At 27.6% G+C, this 20,157-nt stretch overlaps 1 protein-coding gene across 7 annotated transcripts in view; it reads right to left on the bottom strand.

Annotated features, from left to right (window-relative positions):
- Ntan1 (N-terminal amidohydrolase 1) overlaps positions 1-20,157 on the bottom strand; it is a 338,443-nt gene that overhangs the window by 35,326 nt on the left and 282,960 nt on the right. For 6 of the 7 annotated variants that reach the window (XM_075368116.1, XM_075368117.1, XM_075368113.1 and 3 more), the window contains 5 exons: positions 18,460-18,642; positions 15,848-15,955; positions 13,165-13,265; positions 11,273-11,434; positions 6,689-6,869 (listed from right to left, as the gene is read on the bottom strand). In XM_075368116.1, coding sequence (XP_075224231.1) covers positions 6,744-6,869; positions 11,273-11,434; positions 13,165-13,265; positions 15,848-15,955; positions 18,460-18,642 — 680 coding nt within the window. In that variant the 3' untranslated portion in view covers positions 6,689-6,743. Of the gene's footprint in view, positions 1-1,442; positions 6,870-11,272; positions 11,435-13,164; positions 13,266-15,847; positions 15,956-18,459; positions 18,643-20,157 lie in introns of those variants that run through there. The other variant, XM_075368119.1, reaches the window with a different exon arrangement.

Here is a 20,157-nt window from a genome sequence, read left to right on the forward strand (position 1 = left end):
CAGTATTCAGTAATAGTGCTCAATAAATCACATTCATTTTTATGCATTTATTTTATATGCAAGTTACATTCGTATTAAAGTATTTTATGCATTTTATCAATTATTTCTCATTAAGTTTGTCAATAATACTGTCTTTTATTTTGTAAAATTAATATTAAAGTATATTCATAAGAAAAATAGTTTTAATCTGTTTCTAATTCACAAAATATGAAATCAACCAAAATTAAAAAAAAATCATTTATACTAACATTACTACCCATTAACAAGGAAATAGATATTGGTGATTTTGGTTAAATAAATATATCAATTTACTAAGCATCATAATGCCTATTTTAATGAACTGACATACTACAAATTAATGTATTAACATATTAATACATTATTTAATATAAATTAATGTATTGACATATTGCCAAATTTAATTAATAAATTATATTCCTACAGTACTAAATTAAACCAGAAAGTTCTGCTGACAATATAAGTTTTGGAATTTTTTTTTACAGCCTTACAAAATATTACATGTATCTTCATTAAAATTAAAGAATAAATTATAATCAGATCATGTGCCATTTCAAAGAGAAAAATGTTTTATGTTATACTAGTGGGGAAATAAACTATTAAAAACTTAGCATACAAGTGAAATAAATTAAGTTATACATTTATAACTTAACTTCAATTCAATGACAAACTTGAATTAAATTCAAATTCAGTGACATTAAAAGTAGAAAATCATTGGAAAGAAGAAAGAGAAACAAATTGAAGGAATTTTCATGTAGAAAGCTATGAATGGCCGTTAGTATAATTTCACCGACTGACAGCAAGAAATTTCAGTTGCATTTTATATGTATTTTTTATTCTATTTCAAGTTCGTTTTGCTTTTCCTAATAAGTTTGTTTACTGCTCATTAAGTAACATCTATTATATACATATAAAGTACAGCAATACATTATATCTTATTTTCTTCTTTTTAAAACACAAAAGCAAAAATACAACTAAGAAATCAGCATCACATGCATAGGGGTTTTTGGTTTATAGAAATGGAAAACATAACATAATAAGTAAGGGTTTTAAAAATATATTATATCAGAATTAAAATTAAATTTAATACAGGCTTGTTGTAGCCTGTAATGCCATAAAAGAGGATGAATTGTTTAGAGAACTATAACAAATAATTTTTATTGATAATAATTTATTATTTAAAAGATGACAAAACTCATTCACCAGAATAGATATTAATTTGTTTTTTTTTTCAATTTTCTATACGATTTAACTTTATAATGTGCTAGAATATTTTGTTGACAAGATTTACTCCTCACATTAATATTACTGTCTGATAACTATTACTTTATAGAAAACTATGGTAGCTAGTTTGTGTGTATATGTGTGCACGAACATGCGTGTGAGTGTAAATACGTATAAATATATGAGAAAAAAAAATTAAAAAAAGTTATGAAAACCTTTTTTTCAACTTAAGTATTTATTTGAAACAGTCATCAGGTAAATTTTAGAAAAATTATTAATTTTATTTTAAAAATGTAAAAGTATCAGCTTCAAATATATAAATCTGTAAGACGTAGTTAGATACTAATACATTTAAACTTTGTAGATTTAAGTTCATTAATGTAAATAATACTAGAATATCTACTAATTTAAAAATAAAATAATAACAAAAATCAAGTCTCCAATATTTAATAATTTTGTTGAAGAATAATTTATGTACAAGTTATAATAAAATCACAGCTAACAAATTTTATGAAAACTAATTTTTTTTGTGGAAGAATTTGTATAAATATTTTATAAATTTCACTATGTTTACAGTAAAAATAAGAACAAACTGAACAACTTTTACTATAATAAATTGTTAGAATTAAATAATTAAGACACTCTCATGGCTGTTATGTTTTAATAATAATAAAAATAATAATAATAATAATACAATATTAATAAAGTTAAAATATTACCACTAAAAATTAATTAATCCTAAAGCAACAAAAGATGCAATGAAAAATCATACAATGAATAATGAATAGCAGTATCGAAATATGACGAATATTATTTTTTACAAACATACAATGAAATATTATAATCTTAAATAAATTAATACAAAATATATATGTATATAATATATAAAACATAATAAATATTTATAATCATTAATACATTATAACAAAAATGATTAACAATTTAATAACTAACAATAATGTATGAATTTATAAATAAAAAAAATTTACGGTATACATTTATACTGAGCTAAAATCTTATTATTATTTATATATTCAAATAATAGTAAGATTCCTAACAAATAATACGTCAACGATTACAAAATATCCAACTATGGATTAACATGCTTGTGAATAAATAAGCATATGCTTATTACGCGAGTTATTTCAGAAGAAAGTTTAAGATGATGGTAAAACACCAACTGCTCACTAAAAGCACTGTCAAAATAATGTTACGCTCAATTGTAAATATTGTTAATTTTTTCTTTTAACACAGAACTATTTAATTCAAGTCCTAATCTTCTAGCTTACTTTATTCAAGATTTATAGACCTTAGTGGAACGAATATAGTATACTCACAATTATTCATATATTTTTTTTAATGAACAGAAAAATGTAATTTATTTACTGTTTAAAATAATCAAATGTCTTCAATTAAAAAGTTTATTTATAGAAATGTGCAATTTTTAAAGAACTAGCTTACCTTTTTTGTCTTTATTTTCTTAATATTTTCCAATTATTTAACAGTTGATGGTTTATTAATCTCTCATATTTGTTTTATAAATATTTTATGTAAATAAATTATTAATTAAAAAATAAAATAAATATTTAGAACTTTAAAGGGATATTTTTTAACTGATAAAATCTGTTAAAAAAAAATATTTTAAAAGAAATAGCTTAATTGGAAATATTTTCTTTTTAACAAGTCCAGCAAGATACATGCATTTACTGATAACACTGTAATTATTGTTAGAGATGTGGCAACAATGAAGAAGGGTTTCAGAAAAATGGAAACAATACTCTAAAACTGGGCCAGTAGTAGTAAAGTGAGAAGGTGAAATAAATGTCATCCTTACATAAAAATAAATAGAGTTGTCCATAAAATGTTAATAAAAAATACAAATTTAATGAGGTTGATAAATTTAAATATCTGGGTAATATATACTAAGTAATACAAATAAAATATAGTCATTAAAAGAAATGATCCGTGATGGCAAAAGAATGTACTTTGCCAATGCAAAAATATTTAGAAGTGGCTGGTCACAAGAACACAGATTAAATATATACAAAGGACTTGTGAGTAAGACCAATTATTATGCACTGATCAGAGACCTGGTCAATGTCATCAGATGATAAATGGTACCCAAGGATATTTGAAAGAATGGTCCTGAGAAAAATTTATAGTTTCTAAATATTAAAGAGAAATGGAGGACAAATAATCTAGCTAGATGAGTAAAAAGATGACCAGGATAACATGAGGTTTATTAAGGCACAAAAAATCAGTTGGTCAGATCATGTTAATAGGATGGAAGATTACTGAAAGCAAATCAGTTTAATAGAAGAAGAAGAAGAAGAAGAAGAAGAAGAAGGGAGAGAGTTAAGAAACAGATGATCAAATGAGGTTCTGAGGAATGGTCTTAGAGAGATGGGTGCGAGAGGATGAAGGAATATTGTGAAGGACAGAGACCTGGAAAACAATTGTTGAGGAAGCCAAGGCCAACCACAGGCTATAAAATGTTTAAAACCAAAAAAAAAATGTTCAAAGAACATATCATATTAGTACAGATTAACAAATTAATATTGTTGTTTTTAAAAGTAGAAATAAAAAAACAAATAAATTTGTTTAATTTATCTTGGTATTAGATTTATTAAATTAAAAGCTTAACATTAACAAAGTTCCAATTTATTTGCTTTGTATGAAGGTTTCAAAAATTTTTTTTTCTATTGCTTTGGTGATAGATAATAAAAATGTTATTATGGACAAATTAAAAACAATTTTCTTATAATGTTAATGATTACAATATAAATAATTCACATTTCTTTGTTTTTCATAACAAAATAACAGTAACTGCACCTTAATTGCATCTATTAAAAAAAAAGTTACACTACAATAACTTACTTTTATTATTATTAACAGTTTTTTGTTTAGAATTAACAGTCAAGCATAAACTAACTCATTTTATGTTACAACAGCAACTTTTCCACAAAAATTTGTTACATAGAACAATTTTTTAGAAAGCTTCAGCTAACTTATACTGTGCACATTATTCATATACATAGTTTTTTGTATATTACTCCTCAATTCCACGAACAACAATTAATTTTTACTAGCTGAAGGAAAAATAATTAGGTATTTAAGGGTTTTACAACTTCACAAAGAACTTTATAACTACTGAGTCAAATAAGCTATAAAGATATAGCTTATTATTGCTTTATTATTGGGGTTATAGGAAATGGATGATGTGGTTAAGTAATATATTTAGAATTAAACACAACAGTTGCACAATGTAATGCATCACTCTAAGCATAATCATTATCTTAGTATCCATTAGGAATTTAGTGCGGCAACATATCTGCATGTTACTGATTCTACTGTAACTTCTGAACCGGTGATATGTTAAGAGTACAGAACAAAGTTTTAACTCTTTTCTTTGTTATGGAACCGTGAAGTATACATAAATACAAGTTTTCTTTTATCTAAAACCTTAAGAATTATTTATTTGAAGCCTACTAAGAGTTTATTTAATACCTCATATGATAGGTTTTAAACAATTTTCATTTTTCAGTTTAGGCAACATCTATCCAATTCTTTTTTTTTTATTAAAAAAATTGGTATAAATAAATCTTTATTCTAATTGGTACATAAAAATACACTATATAGATCACCTCAATGTAAGATAGCTTATAAACATCAAAACAAAAAAAAAAGATAAATAAGACACTAGGTTTCATGAGAAGAAACTGTTACACTAGTTATATATACATACTCTTGCAATTGTTTTGAAGTTATTGTTCCGCTAACATATATACATAGAAGATTGTCTAACATGTACCTTTCCTTCTGCAGTCAGACAAAAGCTTAAAAAAGAAACTAATAATAACTCAGGACAAGAGACTAAATTTTTCATCTTTCTTTAACACTAACTATAAAAAAAAATTCAATGATCGGCTAAGTGTAAAAGAATCATTAGGATGTTACAAAATTATACCAAACCAAGTTTACTTCCAGTTATTAATACATTTATTTTTACAGGTTTGTTGCAGAATAACACTAAGCTAAACAAACTTTTGAATCTTTTCTTGGCTTGCAGCTGTTTGTAAGGTAGTATAATTTTTTATTTTATTCTCTACTGTGTACGATGCAATCTGTTCAACTAGTGAAGAATAAGCAAACACCCCCTGTGGCACAATGAGGTGAGGATGTTATGTTTGACATGTAAATGAGGTGCAGTCTTGTACAGACTCAGGTCGACTACTCCTGAGATGTGTGGTTAATTGAATTCCAACCAACAAAGTACACCGGTATCCACAGTCTAGTATACAAATCCATATAAAAGCAACTTGCTTTTACTTGGATTCAAACCTCAAAATCTTCTGCTATTAAACAGTTAATTTGCAAGCCCAGTTAACAGCTAATTATTAGTATTGACCACTAGGCTAAACCCAGTGGGCTAGGTAGTATAATAAAAAAAAAATAAGTAAATAGAAATAATAATGATCTGAAAATGATAACAGAGTATTTATGATTCCGTTTTTAATAATATATATATTTTAGTAAAAATAATTATTTTTAAATAGATTTATTAAAAAAATATATATAAGGAGAATATGAAGAATTGGATGTAAAATATCAGACACGATTGAAACATTTTTTTTTTATTAGCACAGGTAAAATAATTTCTGAGATATAGAAGTAAACAATTATTGCAGATAGATTATTATAAATTATAACATATGTGGCTGTTTTAATAAACATATGATCCCAAGCAACAACCAAAATAATAATAAAAAATTTTAATTGTAAAAAAATTTCAAAATTACGTGTGCTCATACAGCTACTTACACTGCCATCCAGATCAAAAATATTACATAAAAATAATAAAGATAACAAACTAACTTACTTTAAAAAATCTAACTTACAGTAAAATAAACATTTTCAAGAAAATTAATATCTAAAATAATCCATTTACAGATTTAAAACAAATTTTAAATATAATAAAAAAAACAAAAAAAAAACAATGAGATTATATTTTGTGGATCTAAGTTAAAATAATCTCATGACAATACTTCGATCAGTCACATAAAAACATTTGCATAAAAACACCTACAGCCTAGTATATTTCCAATGTTAAAACTGCATATTTTGCATACTTCCTACATTGTAAAACAACAAAATGGTAATTCATTTTGTAACAATAAATTTTTTTGTAACAAGAGTTACAAAAACTAAATGCAAATAAAGCACAAAATAAATAATAACACACACATTATTTATCTTATAAATATTTAATCGCACGTTAATTAATTATTATCTAAGTATAATTTTATATATATATATATATATATATATATATATATATTTATAAATTATATTATTTATCATTTGTGGTCCCATCTGTTATTAACAAAGCGTTCATTTAGTTTTATTAAAATCATAAGTTATCAAATTATTTACTTGATAACCATACCTTTGATTTTTTTTACATTAGCGAATATCTTGGTTAAAATATTCTATATGCAGTTTCAGTACCGAAATGGTACCCAAGTCCCAGAGTTTTCATCTCGACGGAAAAAATGTGGACGGTTGTCACGAAAAACTGTGACTGCAGGGAAAGGGTGCTCTTGAATGTATTTTAATGTTGCTCGTATCTGTAAAATTAATGAATTACAACATTAATTATAATTAATATAAACATTTTTCACATTCATTAACCATATTTAGTTGATATTAGTTAATATTATTCATACTCAGCAGTCCATTGGTATTTTTTGTTTAAAATAATCAGAGTTAAGATATGTTGACAGCAATTGATCTATAAACTCGCACATACGATGATTCCCTGTCAATATATCAGATTGATGCGGTCTTATTTACTTGAACAACAATTTGTTGTACGCGTAGGGGGAACAATATCCTCCACCAGAGACATAGCCACTGGAGTCCCCCAAGGAGCAGTGCTTTGCCGTTCTTGTACACGGCCTACATCAACGATAGGCCGCTGTCGGAAGGAGTCAAAACAACTCTATACGCAGACGACATGGCATATTATTATGAATCCAGAAGTGTAGATTTTGCGATAGAGAGATTCCAACGGCAATTGGATCTAGTACAGCCGTGGCTTGATATGTGGAGAATCAAGGTCAACAGTGAAAAATCGGTGGCAGTGATGTTCACATACACAAATGATGATGTGACACGTGATGTTCACATGCTCCAGCCAACTGGAGCATCTCAGAAGAGAAAATCCCCTTTGGGAAAACAGTCAAGTACCTGGGAGTAGTTCTGGATAGACAGCTTACCTTAGGAGAACATGTTAAATATGTGACCCAAAGGGCAAAAGCCATCAGGGTCTCCCAATACTCATTACTGAAAGGTGCCAGCCCATATCCACTGTTGACCAAATTGCTCATTTTTCAGCTATACGTCCTGCCGATTCTAACATATGTTTACCCAACACGGGGAGCTTTGTTGAACTCCATGCTTCAAAAGAAATTAGAAACCATCCAAAACATAGTGTGGCGGCCAATATTTGGAGCACCGTGATTCATCAGAAACATCACTCTTCGCTATGACGTGGGACTACACACCGTATCTGTGGTGGGGGTGGTGCAGGCACGCTGACTGTTCGGGAGAGCGGCCTTGTCTGAACACAGCCATCTCCGGGACATCTGCTGAGAGGACTCTACTCTACAGGGTATAAGTAAACGGCCTCATGCCGTATTAAACGAACCACCATGAAGAGGCGGTACGAGAGTCAAAAAATGACAAACCAGGCTTAGGAACCTCTATATTGCATAACCTATAAATGGAAACCGCGTGAAAATTTCAGCCGTGAAAGTGACCGTTTTCACAATTAAATTTTATTAAAACCTAGAAAACACCCCACACCGTCCCACGAAGAGACCAAAATTTCATTTGGTAAGCATATGCGACTTCCTTCTGAGAACGGGGCGCATTTCTCCCTCCAAATAACTAGGGCTCCAGTAGGCGAATTCTTGCTAGCCCGTAGGTGCTGGTACCGAAAGGACTTCAGCAGATGGACTGAAGGGGAATCATGCCAGGATTACTAGGCTTAAAAGCTTAGTCTCCCATGGTCAGAACCAGTAAATAAATTTCACGCTGGTCCGTATGGATAGGAATGCAAATTACCAAATCCGTCCATAAATAAATCTTAAACTTTATAACCGGCACTAAATATCCGATGAAACCCGCACGATAATAGAAAGATACAGCAGCAAGGGACTGTCCAGGCTCTGCGATCAGTAGGGAGAAATATTGAAACTCCTGCCATTTTTGTGTTGTGTTCAGTTCCAATTGATCTTAACTGCAGAATGGTAAATCAGTTCTGAAAAAAGGAGAAAGTGAATGACGATTTATGAAATCAAGATTAACTGTCGGTGTGCAGTTAACCTTGATATGTTAGCTTTGCTTATAGGAAACGTGAAATGTAAAATTTGAAATGACCTGAATAACTTAAAAGTTAGTAAAATAACATAGATTATATTAACACAGTTCATGAAAATGAATTAATATGAAAATCAAGGAAGATTGATTACTTTCTTTCAGTCAATCTTTATTCTTTCATGAACACTGAAAACAAATTATTCATAAGAGTATAAAACTAATAATTTATTAAAAATGTAAATCACGAAGTTCATTAGAACTTCGCCGGTAAGAGTCTGTAAAACTGGATGGCAAGGCGAAGTCAATGAACTATGTTTACAGTTCTAAACATGACCTAACCTAAAAGTGAAATGAAAACAGGGGGAAAAAATAAAAAAATAAGCATGAAAGCATTATATTTCAATTCAGTTAGATTTGTATGAAAGAATACTTACAAAAAATACCTCGAATTTTGTTAGACAATGGTTTTTTCTTCCATTTGATGAACCGCGGGACTCGAATTCTTTTTCTTTTTTTTTTTTTAAAGGTGACCTTAGGAATCGTGCTGCTAGGTAGCAGCGCTTGACAATATTAGGTAGCGTGCATAAACTTGATAATGTACTTGAAATAATAAAATTTAAAAGAAAATATATCACGCTTGTTTAAATGCTCTTATGTAAATGAAAGTACTGAAGATGAAACAATTTCTTTAATTCTCATCACTTCATGAGAAAAAAAATTACAAGTTAAAAAAAAAAAAAACAGTAGGAAAGTGTTGAAAATGTGGCAACAAAGATTATTTCATAAAACAGAAATAAATTCGATTGGTAAAATCTTCATTCTACAATTAGAACTAAATGACGGAGAAATAAAAAAAAGTTCATTTAATAATAATATAAAAAGTGTACCCAAAGATATGATAAAAATTGAGGGTTACACTTACAAAGTAATAAGTGCAATATTACATCACGGATCTTCATGAAGGTATATGTAATACATATCACGTTTACAGAAATAATACAATTCTCATGATTATTTGTTGTTTAATAGATGAAATCAGGCCGGTAAGAATTCTGTAACAGATTTTTCTATTTTTGCTTATTATATGAAATGCTTAAATATTGTTTATTATCTATTATTATACATCTATTTTCTACTATAAATTTAACATGTACTTTTTTTTTAAACAAAATTCTAAATTAATAACAAATTTTGATAATACAAATATAGTCTCTTACATTTTTTTAATATCAGTATCATTTTGTTAAAAACAGTTTTATTCATATTACAGAAATTTTTATTTTTTGAGTGGAAGAAATGATATCTCTAAAGCTCTTACCGTACGATTTACAATTTCAATGTAATTTTTTGGATAAATAAATCTAAGATTCATATATTAAAAAAAATTGTTCCACAATTACAATTTTGTTATAATACTTTTAAATTAAATTTCCAAATATACAATCTGACAAAGCAAAGATCTCTGTGAAACCGCTAAATGCAGAGGAAAAGAAAACTATAATAAGGCAGCAAGTGGAAAAATTAATTTTAAAAATAATATGTGGAAAATAAAATCTTTTTGTGAATAGCCTAACGTGATTAATAAAATTAACATTAATTGAATGGGACATTTTTTTTTTATAAACACTACATTTCATATCAATGGTTGCGTTAATCAGCGCAACTGGCAATTAGGTACATCTGAACAGTCCAATCAGTAGACGAATAATTCTGTGACCTCCAAAATTTCATCCTTTGTATATCAATCATTAGGGTGCTATTTATTTATTTTTTAAAAAGAAACATAAAAGGAGTTTTTTAAGTTGAAAGTAAACGTGTCAGAAGTGTTTCCAAACAAGAGTAAGACAAGGAAACGGATTATTATCCATTTTGTTTAATGTAGTACTAGAAAAGTTAATAAAACAGTGCAAAGAAAAAAAATTGAAAAGTAAGATTAGGATCAAAAGTAAGATTAGGTCTCTTGATAGATGCTTAAGATCTCGCAATCCTAGCAGAAGATCTAAAAACAATCGAAAAACATATCAACACTTTAAAAGAAATGACTGAAAAAGAGGCCTATGAATATTTTTCAAAAAAACAGCTCATAATAGAAATCTTAGAAAATTCATTCAAACATATTAGCACAAGATATGGTAAAATTAAGAGAGCTTACAGCTTCAAGAACCTTGGAGGAATAATACAGCCCAATGGGCTAGACAAAGAAGCCAATAAAACAAGTCAAAAATCTCAGAACAGCTTATGAAATGGCCAACAATATTTAAAACAGAAATGAATCAAAAGAAGGTACAAATATAACTGATACTGCAGCATAAAACTTTAACGCAGCCAATTTTTTTTTTGGTATTTGTTAAATGATTATAAAGAATACTGATCCAAGAGATTATGTTGAAAAATAACTTTTGAATAAGAATCTCATTCATTATATTTTTAATAGCAATCACAATGACTATTTAATATAACCATTTACACCACCATACATAACCATTTACAGAGATATAAGGCGTGAGAAGACTCATGAATAGTTCTCCATGTATGTAAATATGAAAAATTTATATTTTCCCTCTCACTTTACAATTTTAAATTTTTTGTTAAACAATAAATTGAAATACAAAATCATTTTAAAAGTAAAATTAAATCTTTAACTAACCTGCATAACAAAATGTGGAGGTTCAATATCTGGAGTATTTGATAGATGTTGTAATATAATTTCATCTGGTTGTTCTAACCATAAATCAACACCACGCATAGGATCATAATTAAATGGTCCAATTCTTAATAAACCCAAATTACAGTCATATATATCTAATATCTGTAAGAAAATACAATAAAAGTCAGTATTAACACATGAGTTTTTATTTTAAACAATTACATATTTCAGTAACATTCAAATAGATTTTTTCATACACAAACATTAATTAACAATTCATTGCAGAGAAGTTAATGAATTATTAATATAAAAATTATTTAACTTAGTACAGTACAGTGCAACAAATAATTAAGTTCATTAGAGCTTCGTGACTAAAATTATGATATATAAACGTGCAACTTTTCACTTAATTCATACTTAGGCAATAAAATAAAATCTAATGATTTTTAAAAGAACATTCTAATTTTCGATATTATTTAATGTATATTAAACATTGTGTTACTAAAAAAACTTTTGTGATTTTGATTAAAATTATAAGAGCAATTTTTTAAAAACGTTTTTTTGTGAACATTTTTACTCTTCTGGATCTGGCATTAATATCAATTTAAAAAAAATGTTATTTTCTCAACCGATATTTGGTTAACAGCTGATATATGTCAAGTGGTTTATAGTTTTGTTACAAATGGCTGGGCGATGGAGTATCTACCAAGTAAGACAAGTGCATTTTTATTTCTCTCTCTTTCTCTCTTTCTCACCCACTCCCTTTTTCTCCATCTCACGTATCTCTATCTTTCTCAAGTTGCATGAATCGACAGAACTCAATTACCTTTACTACTAACATATATTGATAAGTACTATTCTTATATGTAGTTTCAGCATTAAATATGCCATTTTTAAACATTGATCCCCTCTAGAGGGCCCCCAATGTTAAAATAAAAATTTCCTGAAAGAGGTTTCCCTTCATTTTTAGTGGAGAACCCAAATCAGGACTCAAAATCTGGAGGCAAATAGTCTGGATTCACTCAAAATGAACAGGTAGATTACTTGACATTTACACCATGAATCCAGTTAAATCCTAATATCCACCACATAGAATTTTCTTTATAGGTTTTTTTTTGCTTCAACATAGTAGCTAAATGAATCGCTACTAATCTCAATATGGTTGGTTTTCTTTATTCTTCAAAATCTTATCAGCATAGTTTTTGACTGTTACCTGATCTAGATATTGAGCTACCATGTTTCTTAATAGTGTCATGGAATCTTTAAAATCATCAAGCTAAGTGAAATTCAAGGGAAAGTTCCCTAAGACTGAAATCTTATGGAGGGACATGTGGCTATCTCCCCTCACTTTGTTTAACTTCTCCCATAATGTAAATGAAACCATTTATTACTAGGTCACCACTGAATCTTTGTATGGTGCCATGTCATTGGATATGACACTGGTATGTTAGGTAGGTTTTGAGGGATCTGTATTGATTGTTTTGTGTTTGAAGAGTATGTGTGATTTAATTATTTGTTCATTTAGCACATTGTTTTAATATATATATTTTTTTTATATTTGGTTTTCTAAGGGTACAAAAACACATAAAAACAACGAAATAAATGAAAAATGTTACATCACATGTACTCTTCAATCGCATCACAAACAACAAAAATCCTTTGCACTTAATCCAAACCCTGGCAGCAATCCAAAGGCACAGTAATAATATTTAGCACTAATATATCTGCAGTGAAGAAATTTGCTATAGAAAAAAAGCTAACTTAGACTCGGGAAATTTTTATAACTTTTATTTTAAATTAAAGTTATTTTATTTATAAAAGTGAACTGCATGCAGCTATTCTATTAATTATTTTAATCTAAAAATAAAATATAATATAATAAAAATACACACTTGCTGGCTGCCAGTTAAGTTTCTAGCATTTCTCAATGCAGGTTCAGGACCTTTATCTGGAAATGAAGCAGGAAATATTTCTCCTGTTTTTATATTTACACCTACAAAAAAAAGGGCAATCAGTGCTCAGTAATGATTAAATTTAAATTAGATAAATAAAATGTAATAAATTACTAGAAAAACACATTTATTAATTGTTTTTAATATTCTAATGCCTAGTATTAAAGAGAACATATATTAACTTATATGTACAGTTATGAATACGTAAACACAAAACAAAAAAGTATAAATAGTTTATAACCAGACATTATTAATTTTTCAACATATTATGGAATTATCAGGAAATTACTTACTGAAAGTAACTCATCAAAATTTAAATTTGCAGAAAAAAATTTATTATTGAACTGTCATAAATAGAATCTGTTCTAATTATAGAAATAACAGTGAAATAAACATAAAATTTATTATACCAGTTATCTTTTCAGTGCTTCTAACTTCAGTCTATTTTCAAAATTTATTCATCAACATTTTCATAATTCATTTAGTAGTTTATGAATTAAAAAAATATATATGTAATTTTTCAAGATGTTCAGATTCATTACTATTAATTAAAAAAAAAACACTTAATTTTATTTAATACTGATGTTAGAATATATGTCTGAATATTATTTACAATCTGAGTTTAGATTGGATCTTCTTTATCTCCCATCATATAAGAAAGATTTATCTATAATTTGGAGTTCAAATTAATTTATGGCAATGTATGTACACATAAAATATTATTATGAATCTATTGTAATTTTTAACCCACATATATATATAACATAGGCAAAACATATTTATGTTGAAAAAATTAATTTTTTTTAGACATTAACAAGTATAAAAAAAACAATAATAATATTGAAACTAACATTTACCACATATCCTTTATCACTAATGATAAATAAAATAAATACATTTTTATTCTGTTTGGAGTATAACATTTTATATGTTAAAATATTACATATTTTATATGTTTGGAGTATATATTACATAGCTCACATAATTTACTATAATATTATAGTACACAATAATTCTCACCATTCATTGATATCACAATGAGAAAAACAGAAATTGCATAAAGAAGTAAATATATATTATTAAAAAAATATATATATAAAACAAAGATGGCCAATATAATTCATCTACAAACAATATATGTAAATTTATATAGCGGAAACAAATACATCCTTTAAAAACAGGTTTATTGATCACATGCATATATTTAAAAAAGTAACAATAACTTATCAGAGATTTAAAAAAATAATAATCTAAATGTTTTAGATAAATATCTAAAGAGGAAATCTCTTATACTTTTTGTTTTAGTAGTTAATTATTCATATTACATACTTCAACGAGGAAAGATGATTAATAAAACAATTGTTTTAGAAAATCATCTATCAAGAACTTTTATAGTTGTGTTTATAAAACTGACAACATTTATAAGAAAAGAAATCCAGCAGTTGTTTTCATTTTCTAAGTTCAATTCGGCAATTTACTTTTATATGTTAAAAGCCTGGACATGGCGCTTTCGATAGGCTGGCCAGATTTAGTTTGATTAATTCAGGCTTATGTCCAGAGTGTAGGGCCAATGATGATGTGTGCCACGTCTTATACGATACAAAGCTGAACATACCAAAGTAGCTAGGGAGCTTACAAAGATTAATTATGCTTTTGATCAGCAAGTTAATTAGAATACTGAAAGGGAATGAAACATAGCTGCTGGCTTCCTTAGATTCTTAGCCCTGCCGAGGATAGCTGGGGTGTCTAATGTTACAGATGTATAGATAAAATAACAACCTGGGTGGATACGGGCCTGCCTGGGTCAAAATAGGTGCAATGACACTGAGTCCTGGTTAACTGAGATACTTGCTATTTGGATAGGAATGGATGTGTAGAGAACTGTGTGATGGAGCTGCAGTGTGGGAAGTTGTAGACATTGACCCCGCTCCCGAAAGTGGACTAGGACAGAGAGAAATAAGGTATATTTTCATTAGAGAGTTATTAAATTTGTGAATCAGTTTCTTGATTTTTAAGTAAATCAAGAGTACTTTTGAGTAAACTGAATTGTAGGACAAATTGTCATGGTTGCAACCAAGACTTTGTTTTGTTTGTATGAAGGTAGTATTTTTGGTGTTTAAAAACTCAATCAAGTAATGATCTGAGTGCAGTCTAATTGAAAGTTAGTGATGGTTATTTTAATGAAAATGACATAAGTTGGTCTACTTTTGCAAGTTGTACTGATGAAGATCACATTCTTATATTGACATTTGTGGCCAAATTATGAGATAATCCCCATATAGCATAAAGTCACTACTATCACAGACAAAGCCTTAGAGCAAGCCCCTCCTTGATAGGTTAAAAGACTTTTTGAGAACCTATAAAAGCTGTTAATTTTATAGTCAAAATAAAAAAACTGTATTAATCAAACACTGTGTGATAAAAAAATCACTTACATAAGATGTTTCAACTTAAACACCTGTACGTTGTGTACAGGTTGAAGTCGAGACTACTTCTACTGCTACAAAATTTCACATCAGTGACTGGCTTTGAAGTGCTCTATTTATCAGACACTTGCATACAAATAATTAAACTTGGGACTTTAGAAAAGTTTAATAACAATATTTAAAATATTAGATATTACCTGCACCAAATATAATAGGGCATTGTAGTCCACTCCTTATGGTTGTATTCAGTTCACCGATGCAAGCAAGCGTAAGTTCAAATTCTATGGGTTGTTTGTGAAATTCAGCTGAAAAAATAATAATCACAATAAAAGTAATACAAATAACAGTAGCAACTTCACCTAACTGATATAATTATTTCAATAATGCTTTATAATTGTCAAAGGCCGCCTAAAATATATTTTAAAAAGGGAAACTGCACCCGGTGTTGTTCACTGAACAATGAAACTTAACTTGAGCAGCTGTTACCTGGTAAACATTGTTTGTTCACACTAAATACTAATTAAATAAGTTATATTCTTTTGAATAAGTTCTCAGCAAAAATTTTAGTGTTATTAATAAACACTAACACTTCTAATATTAGTGATAAAATGCTCACACTAATTCTTTAATATGGATGATAGTTTTAATAAATTATTGTTTGTTACGAAAACATAGTCATAATTTTAAAATGAAAACAATTAATTTGTTCAATTAGAAAAGATGGACTGGCATGTTAAAACATATCACACCTTTTTTGAAGGAATTTAAAAATAATGAGAATCATTATTTTTCACAGCAGCAGTGCAACAACATCCAGATTTTTTACCTTCAGTGATCAAGATGAGCCAATGCAATTAAAATGCGTTTGACCATTGGAATTATTATTACTTTTCATTCTTTAATTACCAGATCCTATTCCCCAAGATGCCATAGATGTAACTTCTTACTCATTAACTTAACGATCTTTTATCTTCCTTTTTAAATTCATTTCCTTTTTATTTCATTTCCTAACAAATTCACTAATTCTATGTGCCTTACTATATGCATCACCAGATTTGTCCTTATTTTTTAAAGATTTTACCAATTACTTATCATATCTACATTGTAATAAAACATTTGAATTACAAACTTATTAACCACCTCTTAATTTTCATTCTTTTTGAATAGCACATTTTATTATTCTCTATTTTTCACACATACTCATACACACTTCTTCCATATTATTACAAGTGTATATATATTTCAATTGTTTGTGTGAGTGTGTATGTGTGAGCATGCGCATGCATGCATATGTGTGCGTGTGTATTTTCCATTCTAATCTATATACTCAAATGTTTTTTACATAACTATAAATGCAATGTACACAGCTTTGCTTTATGTTTCTATAAATTATTCCAGTTAATAATTAGAAAGCATGAATTGTTAAAACTTAAGATACAAAAGAATTCTACAATCACATGATCAAGTTGTTCATATAATCCAACCCTTCTAACTGACTTTTGGATTTTCCTTAATACACAGATTTTTCCTCAGTCCACACACAAGAAAACATGTCTATCTACTATTTCAAAATAAGACTAAACAGCCACTTTCAAAACACAAATCATAAATAAAGAAAAAATGAATCAAAACAATTTAAATAATAATCAATTTCAAAAACAGAAAAAACATGATGAAAATAAAAATAAAACAAATTTAGTAGAATAAAAATAATTTGTTAAAATTAATAACAATACTACAATATCATGTTAATACGACAACTACAACACAACTAAATTTAACATAATTTAATCATTATTAACTAAGATTTAATAACTTAAATCTATTAATTTAGTTATTTCAGTTCAATAATTTTTTAATAGTAACAGAAATGAAATCGGGCTGAAAATTGTCAATAATGTTTTGCAATAACTTTGCTGTTTGTTGACTAATTAAAGATTTTAAAACAAAAATTTTAAAGGTAAAAATTTTTAAAAACTTAAAGTATGATTTTGTTAAAATTAAAGGTTTTACATTTTAGATAATAGAATGTATTTTGATGAAACTAATGATTACAGAGATAGAAAAGATTAAAAAATTGTTATGGCCACCATCTTGAAATTTGTGAACATGTTTTCACTGTAATTTTTCTTTATTAGATAAAGTTGGTGTAAAGATGCATACCTAATATTATAATGATTCCGCAGTCCTCTCTTGTGATTTTAAAGAAAAGGACTTTTCGTTCAAATCAAAAAATGGCAGAGAGAAGGAAAACAAAGGGGAAATCACTCTTTTTTGTTTTCATAGAACAGTTTTTTGTTCACGTTGATATGTAGAATCCAAAAAAGGCTGGATACAATTTTGGTTACGACCAAATTATAAACACATATGCACGCACGCGTGCTCGCTCACTCACTCACTTACACTCTCTCTCTTTTTAATATGCTGCATTGCATCTTTAATTAAAGCAATTCCCCTGATAACTTTTTATTAAGTTTAATTCATTAGAAAAACATAATTATTTAATTACTACAAAATTTGTGGTGCATTTTTTAAGTTTAGTGGAACCAATTTATCTTCAGGTAGATAATGAACTTCCTAAATTATAAAAATGAATAGATATTGTGATGCAAAGGGTCTATGATACAATTATTTTTAAATACTTTAATTAAAAATATTCTATATAGACGCGAAATGGAAAAATTTACAAGGTTTCCCCATTTAGAAAAGAGTTCTTGGATGATAAATGATAATACAAATAAATTAATTGATATATCAACTGATTTAAAACTGATATATCAATTTATTATAAAACAATTATTTAACTTACTCATAAGATTGTAAAATAATTCTTCACTGTAATGCCTACTATCTGAGAATCCACCAATTAATTGTAATTGTAATCTTCCTTCAGGATATCCTACACCTAATTCTTGTATTCTTTGAACCATATTAAATATACCTTCCTCAGTACCAACACCATCAAAGTGTGCTAATCCCACTGCACCAGTACCTTATTACAAAAAAAAAAAAATAAAAAAAAATAGTTAATATTTAATGCTACTGTAATATGATGATATAATTAATTAAAAGTATTATTAAATATGATAATTTAAGATAAATGGATTAATTATTGTAATAAAATATATCTTAAACTATTTCAGATCCTGCCTCAGTAAAGTGGCAAATTGCATCCCTTATCACCTGATGATACTGCAACATTTGGAAAGCATCAGGAAGAAAATGCCTGAATTTAAAAAAAACTGAAACCATGTTTAACAAACCACTTCCTACAATAGATTGAGTTAAACACACAGAGTACAAATTCACTGTATGATGCAGGTATTATCATCAGTAGCTCATGACCAACAAATTTTCATCGAATTCCTTTATAATAACATTAAAAAACCTTAAATTATGTAACAATACAGTATATAATATTACTGTAATTATTTAATAACATAAGGATGTCATTTTTTTATAAAATAACATTACTATTCTATTATAATTATACAAAATATAATTTAAATGCTAGTACTAAAGAGTAGTGACCTAGTCATCTTAAAAAAAAAAACTTTAATAATAATAACAGATTTATCACCTAAGAAGCCTCATTACATAAAAAAAAAAGCCTGTGCTCCACTAGTACATAAATGATAGTTAATATATTTATTAACGAATATATATTTATATAATTAGCAAAATAATGATAGGTACACTTACTTTCAAGTTACCCTCTACATAAATTAACTAGCAGCTAAAATTCTCTAAGAATGTTTATTGATGTAAAAAATAACTCTCAAACAGAAGTATCTAAAAATCTAAGATAACAAATATCATAGTTGGTATAATTTTACAGTTACTTATAGAACACATATTTACTAGTATTTTTATAAACGTTTAGCGACTTTTAATATGCAACAATGTTTGTTCCCTTTTTTCAATTATATAAAATTTTATGTAGTCTTGTGATCCTCCTAGTGGGCTTCTTATTTGAAAAATAGAACAGTACTTCTGAGATAACATGAATTGTTTAAAACAAGAAATAAGCTCATTATATCACTCAAGAACATCAGTACAATTAGAATGAATGAAGATACTTAATAAAAGCAAAATGATGTTGAAACATAGAGCAATTATGTCTCAATCATGTCACCCATCTATATCTATAATCGTATTATATTAGGGATGTCATATGTTTATTATTTATAAATAATTATACAGTTTTAAAAATGTGTGTTTCATTGACAGTTAGGTAAAAAATTCATAAAACAGTCATATATTTTGATGCCATAATTACATTCGATGCAACTTGACATGACACCAGTCACTCCCAAAAATAGCATAGTTATTTTTGCATTAAAATAAATAAAAAAAAATAAATAAATAAATAGCATAGCTACAACAAGTTAGGCAAGCTTACTAAAGAAAGTGATGAGTGAAGTGGTTTACCACTGTCTTTTCACTGAGATGAACATCATTACATCAACTTCACTGAAATACAAATGATATTCAGCCCTACAAGTTT

This window comes from Lycorma delicatula, chromosome 6 (assembly GCF_047948215.1).
Source record: "Lycorma delicatula isolate Av1 chromosome 6, ASM4794821v1, whole genome shotgun sequence".
NCBI classification, from domain to species: Eukaryota; Metazoa; Arthropoda; class Insecta; order Hemiptera; family Fulgoridae; genus Lycorma; species Lycorma delicatula.